This window comes from Zonotrichia albicollis, chromosome 3 (assembly GCF_047830755.1).
Source record: "Zonotrichia albicollis isolate bZonAlb1 chromosome 3, bZonAlb1.hap1, whole genome shotgun sequence".
NCBI classification, from domain to species: Eukaryota; Metazoa; Chordata; class Aves; order Passeriformes; family Passerellidae; genus Zonotrichia; species Zonotrichia albicollis.
In genome coordinates, this window is record NC_133821.1 from 99,064,445 (window position 1) to 99,086,493 (window position 22,049).

A 22,049-nucleotide genomic window follows, 5' to 3' on the forward strand; every position below is an offset into this window, starting at 1 on the left:
GCGGCGCCGGGGCGGGAGCGGGGGGGTGTACGAGCGGCGGGCCGGGTCCGGGCCCGGGGCGGGGCAGGGCGGCAGGGCCCGGCCCCGCTGATGTCAGCCGGGACGGGGGAGGAGAGGAGGGGGAGCGGGAGCGGGAGCGGCCGCCCGTGTTCCGGGTCAGGCGCGGGAATGCGCGGCGGCGGCCGGCAGCGCTGCGCTCGGCGCCCCGCGATGCCCCTGCAGAGCGGGCAGCGGCCCGCCGAGAGGCTCTAGGGGGACGCCCCCGGTTCCGCCCCGCTCCGGCTCCCGCCCATTGTTCTCCCGGGGCCGCCGCGCTCGCCCGGGGCTGCTTCCCGCCGGTGGCGGCGGCGCGCTGGATGCGGCTTGCGGCCGCTGGCTCGCCGGGACCCGCGCTGCGCGGCGGCGGAGCGGGCAGCAGCTCCCGCGGCCGGCGGCGAGGAGGGGGCGGCGGTGAGCGGCGGCGCCCGCCCCGCGGCCCCCGGCGGCGGGGCGATGTTCCACTGCATCCCCCTGTGGCGGTGCAACCGCCATGTGGAGTCCATCGACAAGCGGCACTGCTCGCTGGCCGCCGTGCCCGAGGAGATCTACCGCTACAGCCGCAGCCTGGAGGAGCTCCTGCTGGACGCCAACCAGCTCCGCGAGCTGCCCAAGGTGAGCAGGAGTGGGAGCGGGGACCGGGTGAGCTGCCCCGGCAGGTGCCCGCCGAGCTCCCGGTCCAGCGCCCGCACCGAGGCGGCGGTGAGGGGCTCCTGGGGTCGAGGGTCTGTGCTGGCAGCCCTCGGAGTTAAAGGAACACCTGGAGTTTCAGGTTAGCGTTTCCCCGGAGTTTGATGGGAAGTGAGCTTTTAGGAGCAAAACCTGGAGATCCGCGTCTTGCGGCAGGACAGGTCCTGTTGGAGGGCAGGGTGGTTGGTGCCGGAGTCGCAGGACATGAGTGTATATTGTGATTAACATTCACGTCATCGGAATTACGAGACCTTGGAGGGTATTCTGCCCTCCCCTTTTTTCCCCTTTCGGTAGATACTATCTGCTCCGTACATGGGAAAACCAAAACCCTCAAGCAGATAACCGCGTTCCCGTTTCTGCTTTCTACTCCTGGAAACTTCGTTGTGCAAAACACCAGAGACGAATAAGCCTTTTCTGTGTCTCGGTCTAAGTCCCGCGCAGTTGTCAGTGTTTTGCTTCTTACTTGAAGCTTGTACTCAGAGTTTAATGCATACTGTGGTTTTGGTAGTATTGTCAAAGAGGAATTCGCTTTAAATTCAACATGATTTTGAGACCTTGAAGTGGGTACCTACCAGTGTTCCTCTCCCGGTGGCACTTGCAGGTTTTGCCGGAGGGGCTGCATGAGAGTGGTTCCAGCGAGGCACTGCGGCTCCACAGATGCGGAGGGGGTGGGAGGCATGCTCCGCTTCTGACTTGAGGACCCCCGGGCTTTTTCCCCTGTGTTGGTTCCTTAAACTTTGGACAACTCAGAAACATTTGCGAGTTGTGGTTGGTAGAGTTTGACACGGGAAGTGTTACCTGGAAGCTACATCTTAAAGCTATGTGGACTCTTACTTACTAACTTGGAATCCAAGAAACTGAACTCACTAGCCAGAAATTTTTTCAAAAGCACCTTTGTTTGTACCTGAACCAAAGTTGCTCTGTTCATACCCAGACTTAAACAGCCGTACTTTTTCCTTTTTGAAATTCAGTGCACTCACATACACTCTCTTTTTTCAACTCTACATAGTAACAGTAGTCGTGGTGGCCAGGTTTTCCTTCAGACAGTAGTAAAAATAGTCAGCTGGACCGATGTGTTAAATTTGGCTTTTTCTTTTGAAAAACCAAGGCACAAGTTTGCATCTTGTTGTGACTGAACTCTTTATCCTTCTGAAGTAGAGCAAAACTGGTTTGCATAGACTGTGTGTGGGTGCTATTTTTACTTCCAGCAGTTTTTACTGGCTTTGTGCACGGACCAAACTCAGGAGTCCCTTTGTACTAGAGCTTTCTTATTAGTGTTGGCTTTCAGGCTGGTACACATCATGTTACAGGGGTATTTAATGTGTGTGTGACTAAAATCCCATTGACACTCATGGCTCTTGAATTTTAAAGAAAAGTAATAAATTAACTGCTGACTGGTTGCTGTGTACAAATGTAAAGGATGATGTCTGTTCATGGTGTTATATGGTATTAATTTCTGTAAATAGAGTGCAGCTATTTACTGTTTCTCTTCTATTCCTTGAACCATAATATATGAAATTGCCTTTATTTGCCCTGTGATGCTTAAAAAGACCACTTTTTTCCCATTAGTTGTGTGTGACTATGCATTACATTCCATACCTGTAAGAAATAGCTGAGGTGATTAAAAAACTCCAAAAATCAGCCTAGGCTCCTTGGCATTGTGGTGAAATCAAGCAGAAGTTGAAGTCAGAAAGAAGGTTCTTTTTTTCTTCCCTTTTTTTTTTTAATGTGCATGGATCATGTTACAGGAGTGCCTAAATATACTGTAGGAATATGTTTGTGGGTTTTTAGCTGGACTAGGAGGAATCTGAAGAAATACAACCACAGAAACATACTTGTATCTATCCTAAGTACTTTGTGCCTTGTCAGCAATGCAGGGAGGCATTTTTATTGGGGCTTCCTGCACAAACCTATGAACTATCCTTGTCAGTTCCTTATTAATGATTTCTGATAAATGGAATAATAGCACCATCACCTCATGTAAGTGCTGACTCTGCAGAATTGTGAGGTACAAAAACAGAGCTGCAGTCCTGAATGTGAAACTAATGTATTGAGGGTAAAACTGATAGGAAGAGCCCTGTTCGACTTTTCTACCAGTTCTGAAAGTTCTCCTCTAGGAATCTGGTTGAGGAGAATCATGGAAGATCTCTCAGTGGAAGGTAGCTACAGCATACATTGCTAATTGCTGTTATATTTAAATGGTAGTGTTAATGCAAAGTACAGATTCAGAATTGGTAATCAGTGCAAAAAGCTGAGGGTAGACCATACCTCTGGTAGAGAAAACATGAGGGAAATCATCAGAGTGTGTAATTAACAAACTGTTGGGTCAGCATAGATAAAAGTGGTTGTTACATCCTTAATTTAGTGTAATTCATTATATTAGTTTGACCTTTCCTCCATTAAGTTTCTTCTCTACGCACATAAAGGCAGTAATACAAAATCAAGCTAGATTTTGGCTGAGTTGAGCCTAAACAAGTCAGGAGAATTATGTAACTCTCCGTGGCTGGTTAGTTAGGTGTTTTTCAGTGCTTGATGAAGTCCTGAAGTTCACAGTGATCTGTGCCAATTCCTGGTGAATCACCTGTGGGCTGTGCTGATGCCGTAATATAATCCTTCAACACTGATAAGGTGTTTGTGCTGCTGAGATGGTTGTGATGCCCCTTAGGAAATTGCTGCTGTAAAGCCTCACCTTGGCAGAGTGAAGAAGAATCTCCCTGTAAACTCTGTCACTTGCAGGAGAAGTTGCCATGGATGGAGGAGGAGACCCCAGCTCTGCTGCTCAGCTCTTCATTGTGCACACAGGTAGCTCAGACTCACTTCCCAGTGTGGGCAGCTGTGGTCTGAAAGGTCTTCTACAGCAGGCAAGAGGTCTTGTAAAGCTTCTGGGAAATTGAGTAGATACTCGTGAGTTCTTTTACCAACTTTGCCATGGCTACAAGACTGAGAGTGATGATGGCTTTATTTCTAGACATTCACTCTACATCCACTTGTATTTTTTTTTCATCCCTTCAAATGTAAAGCTTTCTGAGGGAGATAAATATCAGCAAGTGGCATGATGAAATATGTGGATCTGCTGCATTTCTCTCAAGCTGATGAGGCAATTTGTGTTGGATGCACACACTTCCCCCCTCCTCCCCACTTCTCTCTGCCCCCATTTCTATCAAGTATCTATAAAAGGTGTCCTTTGGTTGGTTTGATCCAATACACCAGTAAAAGAATATACTCTAATACGCCATTTTCAGACACAGAAGTAGTCTTAAGCTTTGTTGAATTTGTAGGCTTTCCTAGCATACTTAAAACCTCTCTTATTCTAGAATAAGCTAGTAGAACGTGGCATATGTGAGAGTTAATGAAAAAACCCAACAGAAGAAACACACATAAGAATCCTATCAAAATATGGAAGACAACTTAGAGAGTTTTAGCACCTCGAAGGAAAATGACTAGCAGGACTCAGCACTATTGCTGAATTGTGTGTTATGAGAGTCATGTGAAATATCCTCAGGAGAAACAAGGAATACACTTGAATTATGTTGAGGGAGTTACTTTGCTAGTTTTATTTCTGTTCTGTAAGCTGACCAAAATGCATGGTAGAATTTTTCACCTTTTTCTAAGGGGAGAGGGTAGGAAGGGTTCATCTGGAAAATACCTGAAAAAAAAGTCTGAGGATCAGAGAGAGGTGTCCCTGTTATTTCTACTCTTCCCCATGTTTGCTTCCTTGTGGATTCATATGTGGCCCAGAAAAAGAACTGTTTCTCTGACCCCCTTTTCCCTACAAATACTTTTTCTTTATCAAGTTGTATCTGTCAGCATTTTAAGAATACAAGGTAATAATTTTTGTTTGTAGAGTAACATAAAGGTTTTTTAATATAATTTTGTTGCTGCACATTTGGTTTCCATGTCAGTCAGTGAATCTTTGTCAAGGTTTCCTTAGCTGCTCTGCTGGATCCTGGGGTCCCTTCTTTGCTCCATTCCCCAGTTACATGATGCAGAACTTGTTCTTACATTGACAGTGACCCTTTTCTGTCTTTACCACTGGTGTCTCAGACTCCTCACTCTGAATGTTCATACTTTCCCATCCTCCCCCATCCTTCATATTCCAGGATCTTTCTTATTTCTTCCAACCCAAAGAGCTCTGTCTACTGTCTGTTGCTGATGCTTTGCTTCCTCTCCCATCCCTTCTGTGCTGGGTTCTCGACTGCCCTTGCAAACATCTCTTTCCTTTGTGCTCTGCTCTTTCCCCTTCCTTCCTGCTGCCTCCCAGGTTCCCTCCTCTGCTCTTACCCTTCTTGCAGGATAAGCCAGCCTGGTGGGGTGTGCTGGAGGAGCAAGCTGTATGCTATTAAGCTGCTGGTGGTTTTCCACAATAATGAAGTCTCTCTGAAGCCTTTCTCAGCAGATGTGGCTGTTTTCCCACAGAACAGCAATTTCTAGCTGTCAGCATGCTTCTCGCCACTTCTGTTTTACAAGACAAATTAAAGAGCTGCACCCTTTGGTCTGAAAAGGACGGGCTGTGTATAGAGTCGGTGGTAAAGTGTAACTCTTAACTTGCTTAAATAATTCCTTCTCCTGTGTTGGATCCCATGTGCCTTCTGTTGATTATTTTGTGTATCTGATTTTATTGGAAAAAAAAAAAAAGTGGTTGCCAGTGTGCATAGAGCAATTTAAAATTGTAGTTTGTGTGGTTTTCTTTTCTAAACCCATAGCATTTTTGTTTTCCTTGGGAGTGAAAACTTGATGAATTTTTCAACTCAGGCTGTAATGTGCAGTATATCATTTGCTGCACGTCAAAAACTATTCTTCACTGAAGAGTAGGCTTTCTGGCAAATTGCTTTGATAGAAGAAAATAACACATTCTGCATGATGCGTTTCAATAGCTTTTCTAATGAAAAGCATCAGATAAAAGTAAAATGCTTTCAATTCTATAGATCAGTCTGTAGTTGATGAAATGATGTTTTCTATTCCAGTACATTAGAATTTAAGGGCAAATACATCCTGTCAGCTTAATTTCTCTGTAATTCAGATTTGCAGTACAAAATTGAATCGCTGCATATTTCTTTCCCAGTGATAGAAAAAAAAATAATCTTAGGAACCCTTGAATGCAGTATTATATTTTGGCCTTTGTATTAAATCACAGCATTCTTTACATTGGTGGGTGGTGGAAATAGCTTATAACACTTGTTTTGCTGCTGTTTTGTCTTGCTGCTGCTCAGTTCTTTAACTCAAAGAATAAAGACCACTTTCCCATGATACTTCTAGCAGATGTTGTTTATGGAAAAACTCCAGTGGCAGAAAAAATTTCAAAATTTTTTCTATGCACTTAGTTTAGCCTAAGAGTCTAAGGAAGTTTTTTTTCCCTTTGGGGAATGATTTTTATGTAGTGTTTGTAAACCTAATGTAGTGCAGCACTGAATCATTTTGCATCTCCGAGCTTACAAATTATATCTGTCATCTGTAATTTTTCTTCTTGGTGTTATATATTAAAGCTTCTCTGTAGAGTTACTAGATAGATGTGAGACCCTTTTCCCAAGAGACCTGTTTAAACCCTGGCCTTGTCCTGTGCCCCAGTTTCTTTGTTAGAGATGCTGCTGGTCTGCTCTGCTTGACATTCAGCACTGTTGGTATCTCTTATGTGTGCTGTTGAAATCCAGGGTGCTATTATCTTACTAAAATCATATGAAAGCTCCTTAAGAAACAGTCCCACTGTTCTTCCCATACCATACCTTTGTCTCAGGAAAAAACCTGTTCTGAACTGAGTTTCACTGTTCTACCATTGTTTCTATCATTATGCAACCATACGCCTGAAAGACACTTGTTTGGTCAGTGGCCAGTAATCTGTGGAAAGACATGATTATCGTACTGTGCCTCTCTTTAAATTTGTGTTTATAGCTGCTTAAGTTGTGTGTATATAGGATCTTTATTTCCTTTTATTGAATGCACAGATCTCCTTGAGTTTGGAGAGATGTGGTGGGATGTCTCACGTGGCTGGAGTGCTGCAGTGAATAAACACAGGTTCTTTAACAACAGGCCAGGAAAGCAAGGATGGGGAGTTGCCCTTTGGATGAGAGAGTAGCAGGGATTTGTGGAGTTTTTCTTTGGGGTGGATGATGGTCCAGCTGAGAGCAGGTTGGGATTAGTGGATGGCATTGTTTTGGGTGTCTGCTGATCAGGATGAAGTAGTGGATGATGCCTTCTTCACATAACTGGAAGAAGTCTCATTTTTACAGGCTCAGGCCCTCACATGGGTCTTGAACGACATGACAGCTGGAAGGACAACACATCAGGACATAAACAATCCAGGAGTTTCTGAAATACTTTGATGGCTTCCTAACACAGCTGCTCAAGGATTTAGTGGACAGAGGTGATCTGTTAGACCTCATACTTAAAAAGAAGAAAAGGCAGGTTGAGATGTGAAGATCAGGGTTGTAGTAGCTGTATTGACCTTGGTCACCTTGGCTGTAGTGACCATGAGATGGTGGAGTTCTGGGTTCTGAGAGGAAGGAAAAGAAATAAGCAGCATCTTGAGAAAACAAACTTTGGTATGTTTAGGATTCTCCTTGGAAAAGGTTGGTAAAAATGATGTTTATGCTACCATTCAGCAGGACAGGTAGAGGCTGGAGAAATGGGCAGAGAGGAATCTCATCAAGTTCAGTAAAGAGAAATACACCTGCACCTGGAGAGAAATAACCTAGTTCTCCAGTACAGGCTGAGGGCTGACCATCTGGAAAACAGTTTTCCAGTAAAAAACTATGGGTAACCTGGTGGACAAGTTGTCTGTCAGCCAGCAATGCTCCTTCATGACAGAGAGAACCAACAATATCCTGGGCTGTGCAACACAAAGCATTGCCAGCAGGTGATCCTTGTCCTCTGGCTAGCATTGGGGAAACAGGCCTGGAGTGCTTTGTCTAGTGCTGGGTGTCCCAAAAGAAGAAACATGGACATACTGGACATACACTGTAGGGACCACAAAGACTGTTAAGGGCTTGGAGCATCTCTCAGGAGAGAAGGCTAAAGGAGCCAGAGTAGTTAAGCCTTGAGAAGAAAAAGGCTCATGGTTTTATATAAATACATGTCAATCAGCATGAAATCTTGCTTGGGGTGCCCCGTGACCTTACAAGAGGCAGTGGGCAAGGACTGAAACACAGGGACTGTCTGAAATATGAAAATACTTTTTTACTATGAGGGTGGTCAAACACTGGCATGGGTTGTCCAGAGAGGTTGTGCAGTCTCTGTTCATGAAGATGCTGTAAGCCTGGCTGAACATGGTCCTAGGTGACCTTCTCTAGGTGGTCCATGCTTTGAGCAGGGGTGCACTAGGGGATTTCTAGAGCCCCTTCCAACCTCACCTGTTTTATGATTCTGTAGAGGGCATATCAAAGATTTTGCTCATCTTTAACTTGGGCGGTTTTAATTATACAGATGGAATTGTTGTGGTTTTCCAGGTTTATTCACCCTCAAATGTTTAATTGTTTTACTTTCTACATTGATAATGTCATGGTGGTTTTACAGCACATGGATTTACAGCACATCTCACTGTAAATCCTTAAAGAAATACCACTGTATGATTTGAACAACCATGTATTTACAGTTAGTGTCAGAGAGAGAACTGTGCCACTGGGTGAAGCTGAAGCAGACTGTACACACAGTAAAAGTAGTTTTATTGAAAGTTTGAGATTTTTTTCAGTATGACAAATGTTAAAATACTTGCTAAGAGCACTGGTATCTTGAGACTATGTTACCTTTTGTAACCTGTTGTGATTATTGTCAGTTAGTACTCTCTATCATGCAATACATACTTGAATTATTAAAATCCATAATAGTTTGTAGAGAAGCAACATTGCATCCTTATATTAACATACCTCTAAACATAGAACTCTGTGTTGAAAGCTACAAAGAAGTTTATTACCAGTTAAGTATGTCTAGGTTTTCTCCTCCTACTTTCCAGATTTTTCTGTTGTATTGCTTCACACTTGATAAATTCTTTACCTTTTGACATCAAATAAAAGACCACAGTCTGATGGAAGAACTTAGTCTGTTTCCTAAACAAAGGAAAGTCATTGTCTTCCCTGGTAGTGTCCCTGCGATTGTTCAGAAGATTTTTGAAGTGTGCTTGGTTTGAAATATTTTCTAATGGCAGTTTTTTGTAGTAACAGCTCAGCTCTACTGATTTTTGTTCTGAGTTGAAAATAATTAAGTAGTTGTGTTTCAATACCTTTAACTTTTTTTTTTTTTTGTAAGGTGTGTACTGTTGTAGTAAACTGGTAGCATCCTCTTCTCTTTGTGATGTACGTAGGTGAGACAAGGTTTGTGGGTTTGTACATCTGTACCTCTAAAATAAATTTTATGATTATACATAGAGTTATTTTTGTAATTATATCAGTTGGTCAAAAATAAAGACATTACCTCCTGCCAACAGTCTTGTATACTGGAAAAATGCATGCTAGAAATTCATTAGAGAGATTAATGTGGGCTTTGGTTGTTTTTTTTTTTTTTTCCTCCAAATGGCAAATGCATTTAACTGCAATGAATCTGTGTTTCATTGTTGTAGATGTTTTCTGGCCTCTCTTAAAGGCAGAGGTAGTCCCTCTCACCACTGTGCTTTAACAAACACCTCTAGCATGGAGTGCCCTTTAACCTTTGTTGCTTCTGCTTAATTGATATAAAAGAGAAAGTAAATCCTTGTCTGCCCGGAACAGTGGGAGACAACCTGGTCAGTGCATTGCTTGGTAGGGCAGTATTTTGATTCAGTGCTGCAGTGTATTGGTTTTTGAGAGTGGATAGTTCCTCATTTGTCTTCTTTTAAAAGGAATGCTAACAACTGAGAGTAGGACCTGCAATTGGCCCATCCCTGTCAGTGGTTCAGAAAATGGCATATGCTTTGAAAATAGGGTGTCGGAAGTGTAGCAGGTCGATGCTGAATACCAGCTTCAGTGAGGCATTGGTGTAATTTTTGCTCTGTCTTCTGTAGGCCTTCCGCCAAAGCCTGGCTTATCTTTCTCTTGGGCTTTCATTTCAAGTACCCATTGGAGGGAGAAGCAGCAGTTGCAGCATCTGGTTCTGTTTAGTATATGTGCCGATGAACTGTGCTGTTTTAGTAATATTTTTCTCTTACTGTGAAATCTAGTAGTTTTATTAATGTTTTGTATGGACTCCTGCTTCAATGTCCACCTCCATGATGTTTTTCACTAATATTCATGATCACAAAGTTGGTAGTAGAATGTTGCAAGACCAAAGGATAGCTTGAATATATTCTGCATACATGGTTGGATGTGTGAAACAATCTTTCATCATGCCAAGTATATGTAACAGTTCTATCTTTGCTTATGGCACGTGTGAAGACAGAATTGGAGACCTCAGCTGCATGGAGTGGTTGTCCATTTGCCAGGCAGGCAGAGGTCTGTGTGCTGCTGTCCATCCCCAGCTGCTGCTGCATCTCCTCATGGCTCAGAGCAAGTCCATCAGCTGCTGCTTTGATGCAGTCACCAATTGCATGATGACCCTGCTGTGCTGCACTGTGAGTTCATCCCTGCCCTCAGAAGTTGCTTCTGTATCTAAGGGAGTATTTTATTTGAAAATTAAAGGGTGTTGTGCCCAAAGGATCACATGGGATCCATATTTGTGAAACCCTGTTGCCTTTGCCAGCTGTCCTTGCTCACAGGTGAAAGGAGACAGAGTGACTTGAGGAGTCCTGATGTTGCCAGCAGGCTTTGTGGGAGATGCCAAACTGAGAATGACCATGCTAGGCTTTACTGGAGTCTCTTTTCACACTTCATGAATCCAGAGTAGGATTCAGCTTCCTCAGCATTTTATTGTGCAGCTAGTTTGGATGTGCTTCTACAGGAAAGGTTTCTGTTCTCTGTGCTCTTGCTGGTTTTCCTCTGCGCTCCCCCCGTGCTACTGGCAGAAGTCTCTGGGTTGGATTTTAAGACAATGATGTACAGGACTGCATCCTAGAAAGTTTTTTGCTCGCAGGTTAGTTGTGGATTTCGATGAGGGTGATGTCTTGAGGCTGGAGTGGAGTGCAGGGTGCATTACAGCTTGCTGGGAGCTCCAGACTGGGATGTCCACTGGAGTAGAAGTGGTACTTGAAATCCCACCAGAGTGGAGGGCACTGAGTGTCCTCTCTCCTTGGAATCCTTAGCACTGAGTGACCCCTACTGATATGATAGTCTGTCAGAGGCCTTTCTGTTGATGCCTTGGACAGAAGTGGAGTGGAGAGGAATGAGGAAAAGCTCACCCTTCCCTCTTTGCCTTTGCCCTTCAGGGAGATGGGGAATGTGTATGCTTGTGCTAGAGCCTGGTTATTAAACCCATTCTGAGGAAGTTGAATGCTTGGATTCACTGGTGCTGCTTCACTACGGGATTTAATCCTTGTTTTCCTCATGGTGTCCTGAGCACCAAGCAGTGTGTTCACCTAAAGTGGGTTGGGCTTCTGTTGTATTGCACTAAATAGCATGATATTCTTACAGGCTTCCTCTGCTGCCACTGAAGCCAAGCAACAGTGCAGACAAAATGGTAACTCCCAGGGGCCAGAAGCAAGGGGCAGGGACCTTGTTGGGCAGCAGCTGTGTTGCAAGGTTATTTTTGATGCCTTGTCTCTTATTCACTGCTGTGCTTACCAAAACTGCCTCTTCTACTTGCGTTTGCTTGAAGGAAGACCTCAGAAAATGATTTTTCTGAAGCACTATAAAAAGTGTGGGGAAGGATTTGCTGTAATTTCCCTTATCCGAGGACCGAAGGAGGACACATAGCTGGTGATTGGAAGTAAACAAATGAAATGGTGTCCTCATTGATTTTTGTTTACAATGTAGGAGAAGAAAATGGAGCCTGAAGTAAGATTTAAAACAAGAATGCATTTAGGAGTTAAACTGTGTTTAAATTGCTATGTACCACTTCTTAATTCTGAAGCATAGATAGCCTTTAGTTGGTCATTTGTAAGTTTGCAAAATGGGTCAAATAAATACAGACATACTTACTAAACAGAACCTAATAACATACTCTGTCTTAGAGCTTACTTAATTCATTTTAATATAATAATTTAATTGCCTGAAGAAGCCTTAAAAGCTGAGGCAGCATGTGTATGTGGAAAATCCATATTGGCATCTGAAGGAAATCTGACATAAGAGCAAATGCTTACAAATTCTTAATCTTGTCAGCAACAGCTCAAGTGCTTGCAAAAAAAATCCTGAAGCAAAAAACCACCAAACCCTCATCTTATCTGGTGTGTGTGTAACCATGGAGCAAGTTAATTTGCAATTTTCTTTCTCCTTTACATCTCATTCTAATGTCTACTGCTTATGCTAGCCCATTGTGAGAATTAGGCAGTGGATTCTGCCTAAAGAGAATTTTTAATTCTCTTTGCTGCTAGTTGTGGTCACAATAGCTAGTAGTAGTCTTTTTATGGAAATGTTTTGCTTAACACAGTAAACATTTAGTTATGGTACCTGTGCCAGGTGGGTTTGGAGTGTGACATGTCTCTAGCCCTGCAAAGGCTCTAGCAGCTCAGATGATGCTGGAATGTTGCTCCTCCCCTTAGAAAGCATTAACTGCAAAAACATCTTTGTTCCCTCCTATGTGTTTTACTTCAACTGTTTATTGTTTTCATGTATTTCCATTTATGTTTTTTTTATTCCCATCAGCTAAGGTGCTGAATTTTCAGGGAAATTTCTCAGGCATGAGTATTTTTTGTTTTGGGAGAGAACCATTGAAAGAAATGCAGAGATATGTTGTGTTGGCCACTTGCACGGAAGAAAATATCCTACTAGTTTGGCTTAATTCTCTTTTTTTCGATAGAATTGAGTACCAGTTGTAGTGGTATTCTTAAAAAAAAGGTATGAAAATGAGGGCTGTGGGATCACACTGTCTGTTTATACTTTTCAGTGAGTCATGCACTTATCTGTTACTTTTTTTCTTCTGTTGGCTGACATCGACCCAATTTTGTCAGAATGAAGTTTTTTTTTAAATATGTGTCTGGGTGAGAGAATCTTCGTTAGTTTTCCAGTGAGAGAAGGGATCTGTTCAAGATGTATATTCTTAAAAAATCCATATAATAGAAACCTCTGTAAATTCTTTGATAGCAGGAAAAGCTTAAGTTGAGGGTCAGGAACTGGTACTAAATAGCAAGTTGTAGGCTACTTCAGTGCTTATGCTCATGGCATTATTTTTCTCATTGAGGCACTATTAATTAGGCTGGCTAAACTAAGCAGCATTAGAAGTGTTGCCAAGATACTCATAGAGGCATTGGGTCTGCAATCAAAACCAGCTATTAGAGCGTGCTGGGTGGATATGCTGCTCTGGCCAACAGCCCCATTGCACTTTGGATTGTGTTAGAGCTTATCAAATAGAGACATCAAATTAGGAACATGTTTCTTGTTGGCATGTATTTTAAAAATCTCAGATATTTAAACACATACATATGTATACATATATATGTTTATGTTTGTTGAACTCTATTGAGTAAGTTTTTAATTCTCTTCATTCTCTGTTTTCCAATCATTCCTTTGTGGCCTTTTTGAAAGATAAAACTTATATGGCTAAAAGGAATTGCTTGCCTCACCAGCAGTGCTTCAGAGCACTAATGATGTGTCTTAGAGAAAGGAAGAGCACTTAATGAAATGGGACTAGGATGCACTAAACATGCAAGAGTGATTGAGTCCTGTAGTTTAAAGGGAAAAAAACAACCAAACCAGAAGTTCAAAGAAATGCCATTCGTGTAACTGCAGTTTGATTTTATCTAGGAAATAGTGTCATTCATTAAAAATTGTTATGCAGATGGAAAATAAACCTTCCAGTTAATTATTCTTTTATGTATTAGTCAGCTGAAGAAAGAGGAATGTCTTTAAATATTGTGTAATATTGCTTGTTGCACACGTGCTCTGCACATTTAATAAATACAAACTGCATTGACACGTGGTACTGTGGGTGCCCTCAAACCTTCCTGAGGATATCCAGCTCTTTGGAGGACTGCTCTGTCTTTTAACCATGTTCCTGCTGCCTTTGCTCACTTGCCATTGTGAATATCTCTCAGGGACAACTGTTGCTCAGATAAGATTTGAAGGAGAACATCAATATTTATAACTTTGATACAGTTTGGCAGCTACACACTGCTTTGAGGAGCACATTTTGGCAAGTATTTACTTTGGAGTGTTAGGACAGATTGGGATCTCTTCTGCAGAGTGTACTCCTGCTGTGTTTTCACAAAAGTGTCTTTAAGTGCTTTTCTAAGCTTCTGATGGATTTTTAGTTTAGGCATATTAATAAATATTTAGAGAAAGGGCTACATTTGTTTTAAGGTAAGAATGGTAATGATACGAAAATGCAGTTATGGATCTTTTGAGGACAATGAAGGATTAAAAAGCATTTGTGGCTATTTTAATTGGAATATAAGTTTTTAGGGAGCTAGAAATATGGAATTACTGAGAATTTTACCTTCCTCTTAAATTTTCAACTGTGTTATAAAACACTTTAAATATGGGGAACGGTGGAGGAATGCCATTCTGACTCAAAAATGTCTTTGAAATTCCACATTCAAATCTGGTGCATCTTTTACTGTCGAGTGTTTATAAAAACTTTTTAAAGCTCTATCCTTCTGATCCCCTAAAAGGAACCCATGTTTTGGAGGGAAAGCACATTTGTTTCAGATGTGGTTTATTTTTCTGTGACACAATGTGTACTGAAAGATTGATGCAGAAGTGCAAAACTTGGCACTTAACCTGATTTATGATCTTGACCACTCAAAATAAGATTGAAACCCTGTATTTTAATACAGATTGATGAAACTGCTTTTGCCTTGTGTCCTAGTGAGATGCCTTACTGTCCCTTTTTTGTGTCAATCTAAGTAATATCTGAGTGACATTTAGAGCACATACTCCATCACCTAAATAAAAAAAAAAACCCTCAAGAAGAGGTGCTAATTTCCTAGAAGGGATTGCAGGTGATGAAATGTAAGTGGGTATCCCAAATTGACAACATCTTCCAGTTTCCCCAAGGTGGCAAGACCGTGGGGGTGCAGGCATGCACACATGCTGTGAGTGGGTGAGGTGCAGGTGTTTGACTGCTGGGTCAAACTCCCTGTGCACTCCAGGGGCACAAGACTCACTCAAAACTGGAGAAGTCTGTGCAGTTTTGATCAAGGTGACTTGTGTGTGAAGTCATTTCATTCTGCACAAATCCTCACCCCATGAAATGCCTGCCTGGAAGAAAGAAAAGTTTCTGTAAGAGCTCCACAACTTTCTTAGCAATGCCTGCATCTCAATATGTTTTAAATGATCCTGTGTCAGTCACCAGCTGCTCCCAGTGCCTGGGGTTGGCCTGACTTTCAGCTTGGCCTGTTTGATGGTTGTTTTGTCTTGGGGCCGCCAGATGCCCGTAGCTGGGGTCAGGGAATGGTAGCATGCTGCCAGCCTGGTGTGCCGCGCTCTCACCTGGGCTGGGCTGGGCTTTTCCTCAAGCAAAGGAGACCTGAAATGCTGCCCAAGTTTCCTTAGTCCTTCTGAAACTGGGCCATAGAACAGAGGGTGTTTGAGGCTGGAAGGAAAGCCTGCCTGGGGGAGGCTGGTTCTGTAACCTAGTTGGTGTTGGTGTTCACTGCTGAAGACCACCTTGTCAGCCCCTCTTCATCACTTTTCTGGATCTTGTTCTTTAGAAGTCTTCCTCTGTATTAACTTCCTAATGAGCCCTGGTGTGTAATTAGGATGCTTTTAATTACTCTGCTTGGTAGCCTTGCCCCATTAATGACATTAAACTGGCACTCTGGATTTTGCTAGTGTCTATCTGCAATGATCTTTAACAGCAAGCTCTATGGATTTTTTTTGTTTTACATGCATTTTCATTTTAGGTAAAATACAGGTTATAGTTTGTCTGCATGTGAAAATGAAAACAAAATGTTTGTTCTGGTACAGATGTGAAGGAGATCTGCATAACTAATGCCATGCAATAGGTTTAATTAGCTCACATTTCGAAAGTGATTCTAGTTATTCCTCATCATTTATCATGCCTGTATGTGAGTTATGTGAATATTTTCTGAAATGAATTTTTTTCTTTCTTTCAGCCTTTCTTCCAGCTTGTGAAGTTACGGAAACTTGGGCTTAGTGATAATGAAATCCAACGGCTCCCCCCAGAAATAGCAAATTTCATGCAGCTGGTGGAACTTGATTTGTCTCGAAATGGTAAGCTCCAAGGTTCATTTGTTTGATTCTATACTGTCCTATGACATGGTCTAGAAAACTGTGTTAGTAGGGTTTTTGTGTCTCAGAAATTGTTACCTACGTCCTACAGAACACTTTCTTGTCTAATTCATGGATTTACCTTTAGTTCTAGAGGGAAGAAGGGAAAGAGGAGAAGGGAGCTTGTGGTATAAATACAGTAATAAAATAGTGCTTGGCTGTAGTTCTGTTTCTGAGAGCCTGTTTTATTTTTCAATTTAAAAAGTGCTTCATGTGGTAGTTTCATATGTGTATCTGTCACAATGTTGACTTCATTCCCCAAGCTCTCTGAAATGCCTGGCATTTAGAGATGGAAAAAAACAGAAAAAAGAAAAAAAAATAAGTTGAAAAAAAATAAAGCTGCTTTCTGTCCTAAAAAAAGGACTGCCTGTGGGTTAGAACTCCAGTTCTTTATCTCTGCTTTGGTCTTTACCTGGGATTAGCAAGAGGCAGAGTGCTGGTATTTCTAGTTGTACTTTTGGAAGAAGAATCAGTCTGTTTGTCAACTGCAAAGATAAATTCAGAAAAGAATGCTGGGAGAAACTACCTTCTAAAATGTGTTGTTGGAAACAACATGGGTTTATTGTTTGCTTGCAATGCTTGCTGTGTATATTGTCCTGCATTGTGATGAAGTGAAAACAACTATTTATTTTCTGTGGCCTGTTGAACTTTCTAGTTTTACAAGAAGTTCGGGGGCTGCTGGGTCACCTTTAAGCAGTCTTTTGACCCAGTGATCTAAAATCAGTGAATCTGTGTTACCAAATTAGAGCAACTGTCTGCTATTTTTGCTTCCTTACATGCAGTGGATGTGCTCAAAATGCTCTCTCAGCTGTGATGGAAGGGGTGGGAGCGATCAAGGTTGTGTAACCTTGTAAATAAATGAGGGTTGTAATTGAATATTCAAGAAAATAAACAGTGTAACAGGGAGTCTTTTTTTCTTGATGGTTTAACTTCACATCGACTCTTTGTGACTGAGAATATTGTTGGTACTTCACCTTTCTATAGCATATTTCCTTTATTTGTTTTGGTGCTTTAAATTCTATCTCGATCTGATAATGTAATTGATGAAGCGTGATGAGTCTCCAGGCAATTGCTGAAAAATTTCTGTGAACCATATAATTTTATGCACATTTGGAAAACCTTTTAAGAGAAGAAAACTGGAAAAAAACCCAGAGACTGAAGAGACAGATTAGTTAAAACATTTTAGAAGTACATGAACATTAGTTGATGTGGTATTTGGCTACTGAGTTTGGCTGAATTGGGTGCTGTCAGTGACAGACCTCATACAGAAAGAAACCCTTTGTTGGCTTAGTAATTCTCTTTGCAAATGAATAACTAGTTGGAAAAGAGCTGGTGGATCAGAGCCATGTGAACTCTTGTCAGCCTGGCTTGGAAGCTGGCTTGAGAACTGAGCTGTAACAAGAGCAGATGGTGTGAATGTTTATGGCTGGGTAGATGCGTGTGTCAGTAGAAGTTACTGCACAGGGAAGTATTTTTTCCAGTAATGGGTTGAACTAATGCAGGTGGCAGGGAGCTGTTCCTTTCCTATATCCAAGGTTCAGTGTTAATTACCCATTTTATGGCATTGCTTTCTTTTCTCTGTGGTTCATTGCAGAAGGTGACTGATACCATTTCCCTCTGCTTAATTATGTCACAGTTACTGCATGACTTGACTTTTCAAATTAAAAATGCACCGTGCAATGTGGTGCAGGGGGGCCGTGGTGGAAAATAACTAGTCTTACTTTCCACTGTTTGGCCATTTTTATGATTGTCTCATGGTTCTCCAAATCAAAAGGCATAACACACCATCTGGGGTGCTGCAGGGGGAATTCTCACAAAAGGTTTTTGAGCTTTACAGTACTTTAATTTATTTGCTTTGTATTTTGAATCCACCTCCTGGTATGTCTCATTCTAAACCTGCCACAGGTTTGTCCTGTTCAGTTCTTTGCACTCCAAAAGGTTTTTCTTTTTCTGACTGCCCAAAATTACTTAGGAAAAAAATAGGAACTCTTCATATTCCTTTCAGGCAGAGAAAAACAGCTCTGCTTTTCAAAATGCAGTATGCTGCATGAATAGGAGAGTGTGATGGTGACATCTGAGCTTGGGAAATAAGAGATCATTGTTCTGTGTTTTTTGTTGTTCTAGTTGTCTGGTTTGGTGCACTAATTGCCTTCAGTTCTGGCCATTCTGTTTCCTCAAGAGCTTAAAAATGCAGATATAAATTCATTTAATGTTCTCTCCATGGGAATAGCTTTTTCTGTTTCAATCTCTCATTACAGAAGGAGGAAAGGGTTTTGAATAAACTGAGTATTTCTATTTCTGCCATAATAAAATGATAACATGTCTTCCTTTCTCCTAGTTTATAACCCTTTGGCCAACATATGAACATATGGCTTCACATTTGAAGCCACGTGAGATGATGTGTGTGTCATAGGGATGGACTTGGGTGCCCTTCCAAGCTGTGGTGGCCAGTTGTGCTTGGAGCAGCTGTGGGGTGCTGAATCTAGAGGAGGGATCAGTCTCTGCTGATCTCTGCAGGTAGCTCTGTGTACGTGTGCCATACAGCATTATGTGCCATGCAGGTAGCATTGTTTTGTACACTCCTGGGAAGGGTCCATAGGGAAACTCTGACACGTGTCTCTCTTAAACTCTCAGGTGTTCTAAAATGCCCAAGATGTGTTAGTATATATGTTAAAAATGTGCTACAATAATAAATTCTTTTAGCAGTTTCTTGGTTAATGAGTGACTCTAGAACTACAAACATCCTTCAAAGAGATAAAACTAAAAAGTCTTGAGCAGATGTAAATTTGATGCTCCCTGTGTATGTGAGAGAAATCTGGGGAAGGTAAGGATAGCCTCAGTGGTGCATAAGGAAAAGGATTTGGGAAGGCTAGCAGCCATATATTCTTAAACTTTTCCTGGAGTATTTGCATGTTGATGCTATTTCTCATGCCCTGGAAGGCCCATGTGTTCATGCAGATTTTCCTAGGAAGCATCCCTACTGTGCTTTTCTAGTCTGGCTGAGGCTGTTATTTGTGCTAAGGTTGAAAGGATGAATCAAGGACTGGAATATAAGAGGGCACAGAAGCTGTGCTAAGAAAACAGCATAGTGATGGTGAACACTTTGAAGGTTATTTGGCAATCCAGTTTGTCTCTGCTTCTTGGTATCAAGTTGTTCAAAAAGCTCATGTGCTCATTCTAAGGCTAAAGAAAACAGACACAGTAGGATTTCAACAGTGCGTGCCTGCGCTTTTGACTTGCTGGCAAAGCATGTCTGAAACTCAGGAGTGTTCCCTGAAGAATCTTCTGAGATAGAAACTCACCTGGCTGTGTGTTTGAAGCTACTGCTGGTTCCCTCAGACTCACCAGGGTTGATCAAATCTTTTCCTGGATTCTCATACCACAGGTGAATTCTGTGAAGACGCTGGGTCACTGAAGCATTCTTGCTTGATCACCCTAAAGCTTGGGTAGGGCTCAGGTGCTTTGCATGGAGCTCCAGTGCAAGTCTTTGCTCTGCATGAGGGAGGGGAGGATTCTGCTCCAAGCCCAGTCACAAGTGCCCATGTGCTATTTTGTTCCCCACAGAACTCAGACATTTATCTCAGGTAAGTCCTGATAGACCCTGTGATTTATGAAGTGCCGTCTCCAAAGACAGAAAGATGTGCTCAAATGTCAGCAGTTCTTTCCTGGTGCCTCGACTGAATCTTCATTTATCTTCCCTTTCTTCCAGAGGCATGCCCTGTGTTTCAGATCCCTGTGAGCTGTAACAGGTTGCTACCCCGTGCTGCTCATCCCCCAGAGATTTCCTTCAGTGACTCCATCCCCCCTTTTCTTCTTGCACAACCCCTGGAGGCCAAATTCTTAAAGCTTAGGGCCTTGCTATCCCGGGTTCATTAAAATGTTAATGGCTTTTCTTGTTCTGTAGCTTCTTCTGGACAGGAGGGGCAATGCATAAAGTTTCTGCAGTTAATTTAATGCATGCTGATATTTAGGATTATGTATACTATGCATGTATGCTGTATTTTTGCAGAGGTGGTGCAATCCTTTTTAGTATCCCTCTTCTCCAAGAAGAGGGGTATTTTTTGCCTTTGACAAATAATAAATCCTCCAAGCTCCACTCATGTGTTTTTGTCATGATATTGCATGTTCCTTAAAATGCCCTGAAGCTGTTAATTTAACTGTTGTATTCTTACTTGAAAGAAATTTCTATCCTGCACACGCTTTCTCTTAACAGGTGTGCTGTGGAACCCAGGCCTTTTGTTCTTAATGTCATACACCTTTCACAGCCATTGACAGATTGTCAGCAGCTTGTTTCATTCAGCTGTTTTAGCACAAAAAGAAAATCACTGTGAGCTAAGATAGTAGGAATTAGGCACTGGAGTGGCTTTCCTATCCTTCCCAGCTTTAGGAGTGCCATTTGAACCGTCCTGCTGTCCACCCCTTTCTCTGGTGCAGGCTGGCCCTGTTGCTTTTGTAGGAGAGGAGCTTCTTGCACTGCTGTGTCTGCCTGTGAATTGCTGTCTGTTTGTGATCAAGGCCTGGCAGGCTTTTCTGCTGCTCCTCTTGCTTCCATTGAATGTGTATACCAAGGACTTGGTGATGCTAGCCCATAGCACTGGTAATTGCTCTGTGCTGGCAGTTTTGCACTGGCTGTCTATAGTGACTTTCCAGTTGGCAGCTGGTAAGGGGACTCAGATGGTGTGGTCTTCTGTGGAAGTGGTCTGTAACCTTGCAGTTTGGTGTTATGATCAAACCCCAAGACTCAAAATCGTGGAAAAGATGCAAGTGTGAGTGCAGTGGGAGAATGAAATAGTTTTTTATCTTATTGGTAGATAGGTTATTCCTGTTCTGTTTGCTGATTCAGCTCTTGGTGGAGCTGAGATCCATTACTTTGTGAACTGAGAAGTGATGGCTTTTGCTGTGGCACCTGCTGAGGAAATCTCTGTGTGGGCACATCTTGTTAAGCTTTATTTGGCTCTGCATGATGCTTGATACCAAACTCTCAACATGGTTCTTTACTATGATGACCAGTAAGAATAATACTGTTTGTTTAATGTGTACAGTTCATATTTTATACCTACCATAGAGATGAACTCTGGTTACATGATATATTAGTTGCTACCCATTTTTGTAGTTTCTGATTAAACTGAACTTACAACTGTATTGATAGTGTGCTTGTTCTGGATACAAGTCTTGAGACATGAGACTATTCTCATTTCAAAATCCTCTCTCCTCACAGTTGCCATATGCTGTCATTTATATGAAAATAATTACAGATTTAACCAAAGATGCATAAGCTACTTTAGGATTACCATAACAGTAGAGATGGTTCCTCACAAGCATGTCAATAATCACTACACCGTGTGAGGAAAGACTGCGTTCCTGCTATGCAAGGTCTAAGCAGAGTCCAAGATTTTGGAAGTCAGTCTCTAGAAGATCAGTATTCCAAGTGCTCCATGACCCTGATTCTTAAGTTTTCCTTGCTTCCAAAATGGATCACAGTTGCAAATTTAGAAACTTATATTTTGTTTTGTCTTCAGCTCTCAGGGTGCTTGGAGAACTCTGCAACAATAGTATTTAACTGTCCTACTTTCAGCTGCAGACAATTTGGTATTTCTGCTTTTTATTTGAAGTCTTTGTTCTTTTTAGTCATTTTACAACCTGATTGAAAGTCTCTTTAGAGATCTTGGTCATCATCAGGACACCACATGCATTGTGTGGTAGATAAATTTTATTCAACAAGTAATTAGAAGGCCAAGTGAGTAGGCCTTGCTGAAGGGTGATGTAGAATCTTTGCTTTGCTGTCTGAGACTCACCTCGCTTGTTTGTAGCAGTGCCTGCACATCAGTACTTCCCATTCTTCATTCAGCCACTTGCACTACAAGGTGTGCCTGTCATCTGTACTGCAGGATCCTTCCCTTCTGCCCACAAAGTGAGCAAGTGTTCCTCTTTCCCTCTCCCCCACTGAAAACAAGATAACCAATGTTTTTTCAAACTAGATATTCTGATGGAAGAAAGGCTTGAACACTTGTTTTGGTTCAGCCTGGGCTGATGATCCAGCTGTTGTACAGTGAAGAGATAAGCTAAGTAGGGAGAAGCACTTTTGAGTCTTCTGACCTTGTC

General features: G+C 42.1%; 1 protein-coding gene across 3 annotated transcripts in view; it reads left to right on the forward strand.

Annotated features, from left to right (window-relative positions):
• Positions 1-344: 344 nt before the first annotated feature.
• The window catches only part of LRRC1 (leucine rich repeat containing 1), a 97,955-nt gene continuing 76,250 nt past the window's right edge, over positions 345-22,049 (forward strand). For all 3 annotated transcript variants that reach the window (XM_074538201.1, XM_074538202.1, XM_005485999.4), the window contains exons 1-2: positions 345-651; positions 15,773-15,890. In XM_074538201.1, the coding sequence (XP_074394302.1) occupies positions 493-651; positions 15,773-15,890 (277 nt within the window). In that variant the 5' untranslated portion in view covers positions 345-492. The remainder of the gene's footprint in view (positions 652-15,772; positions 15,891-22,049) is intronic.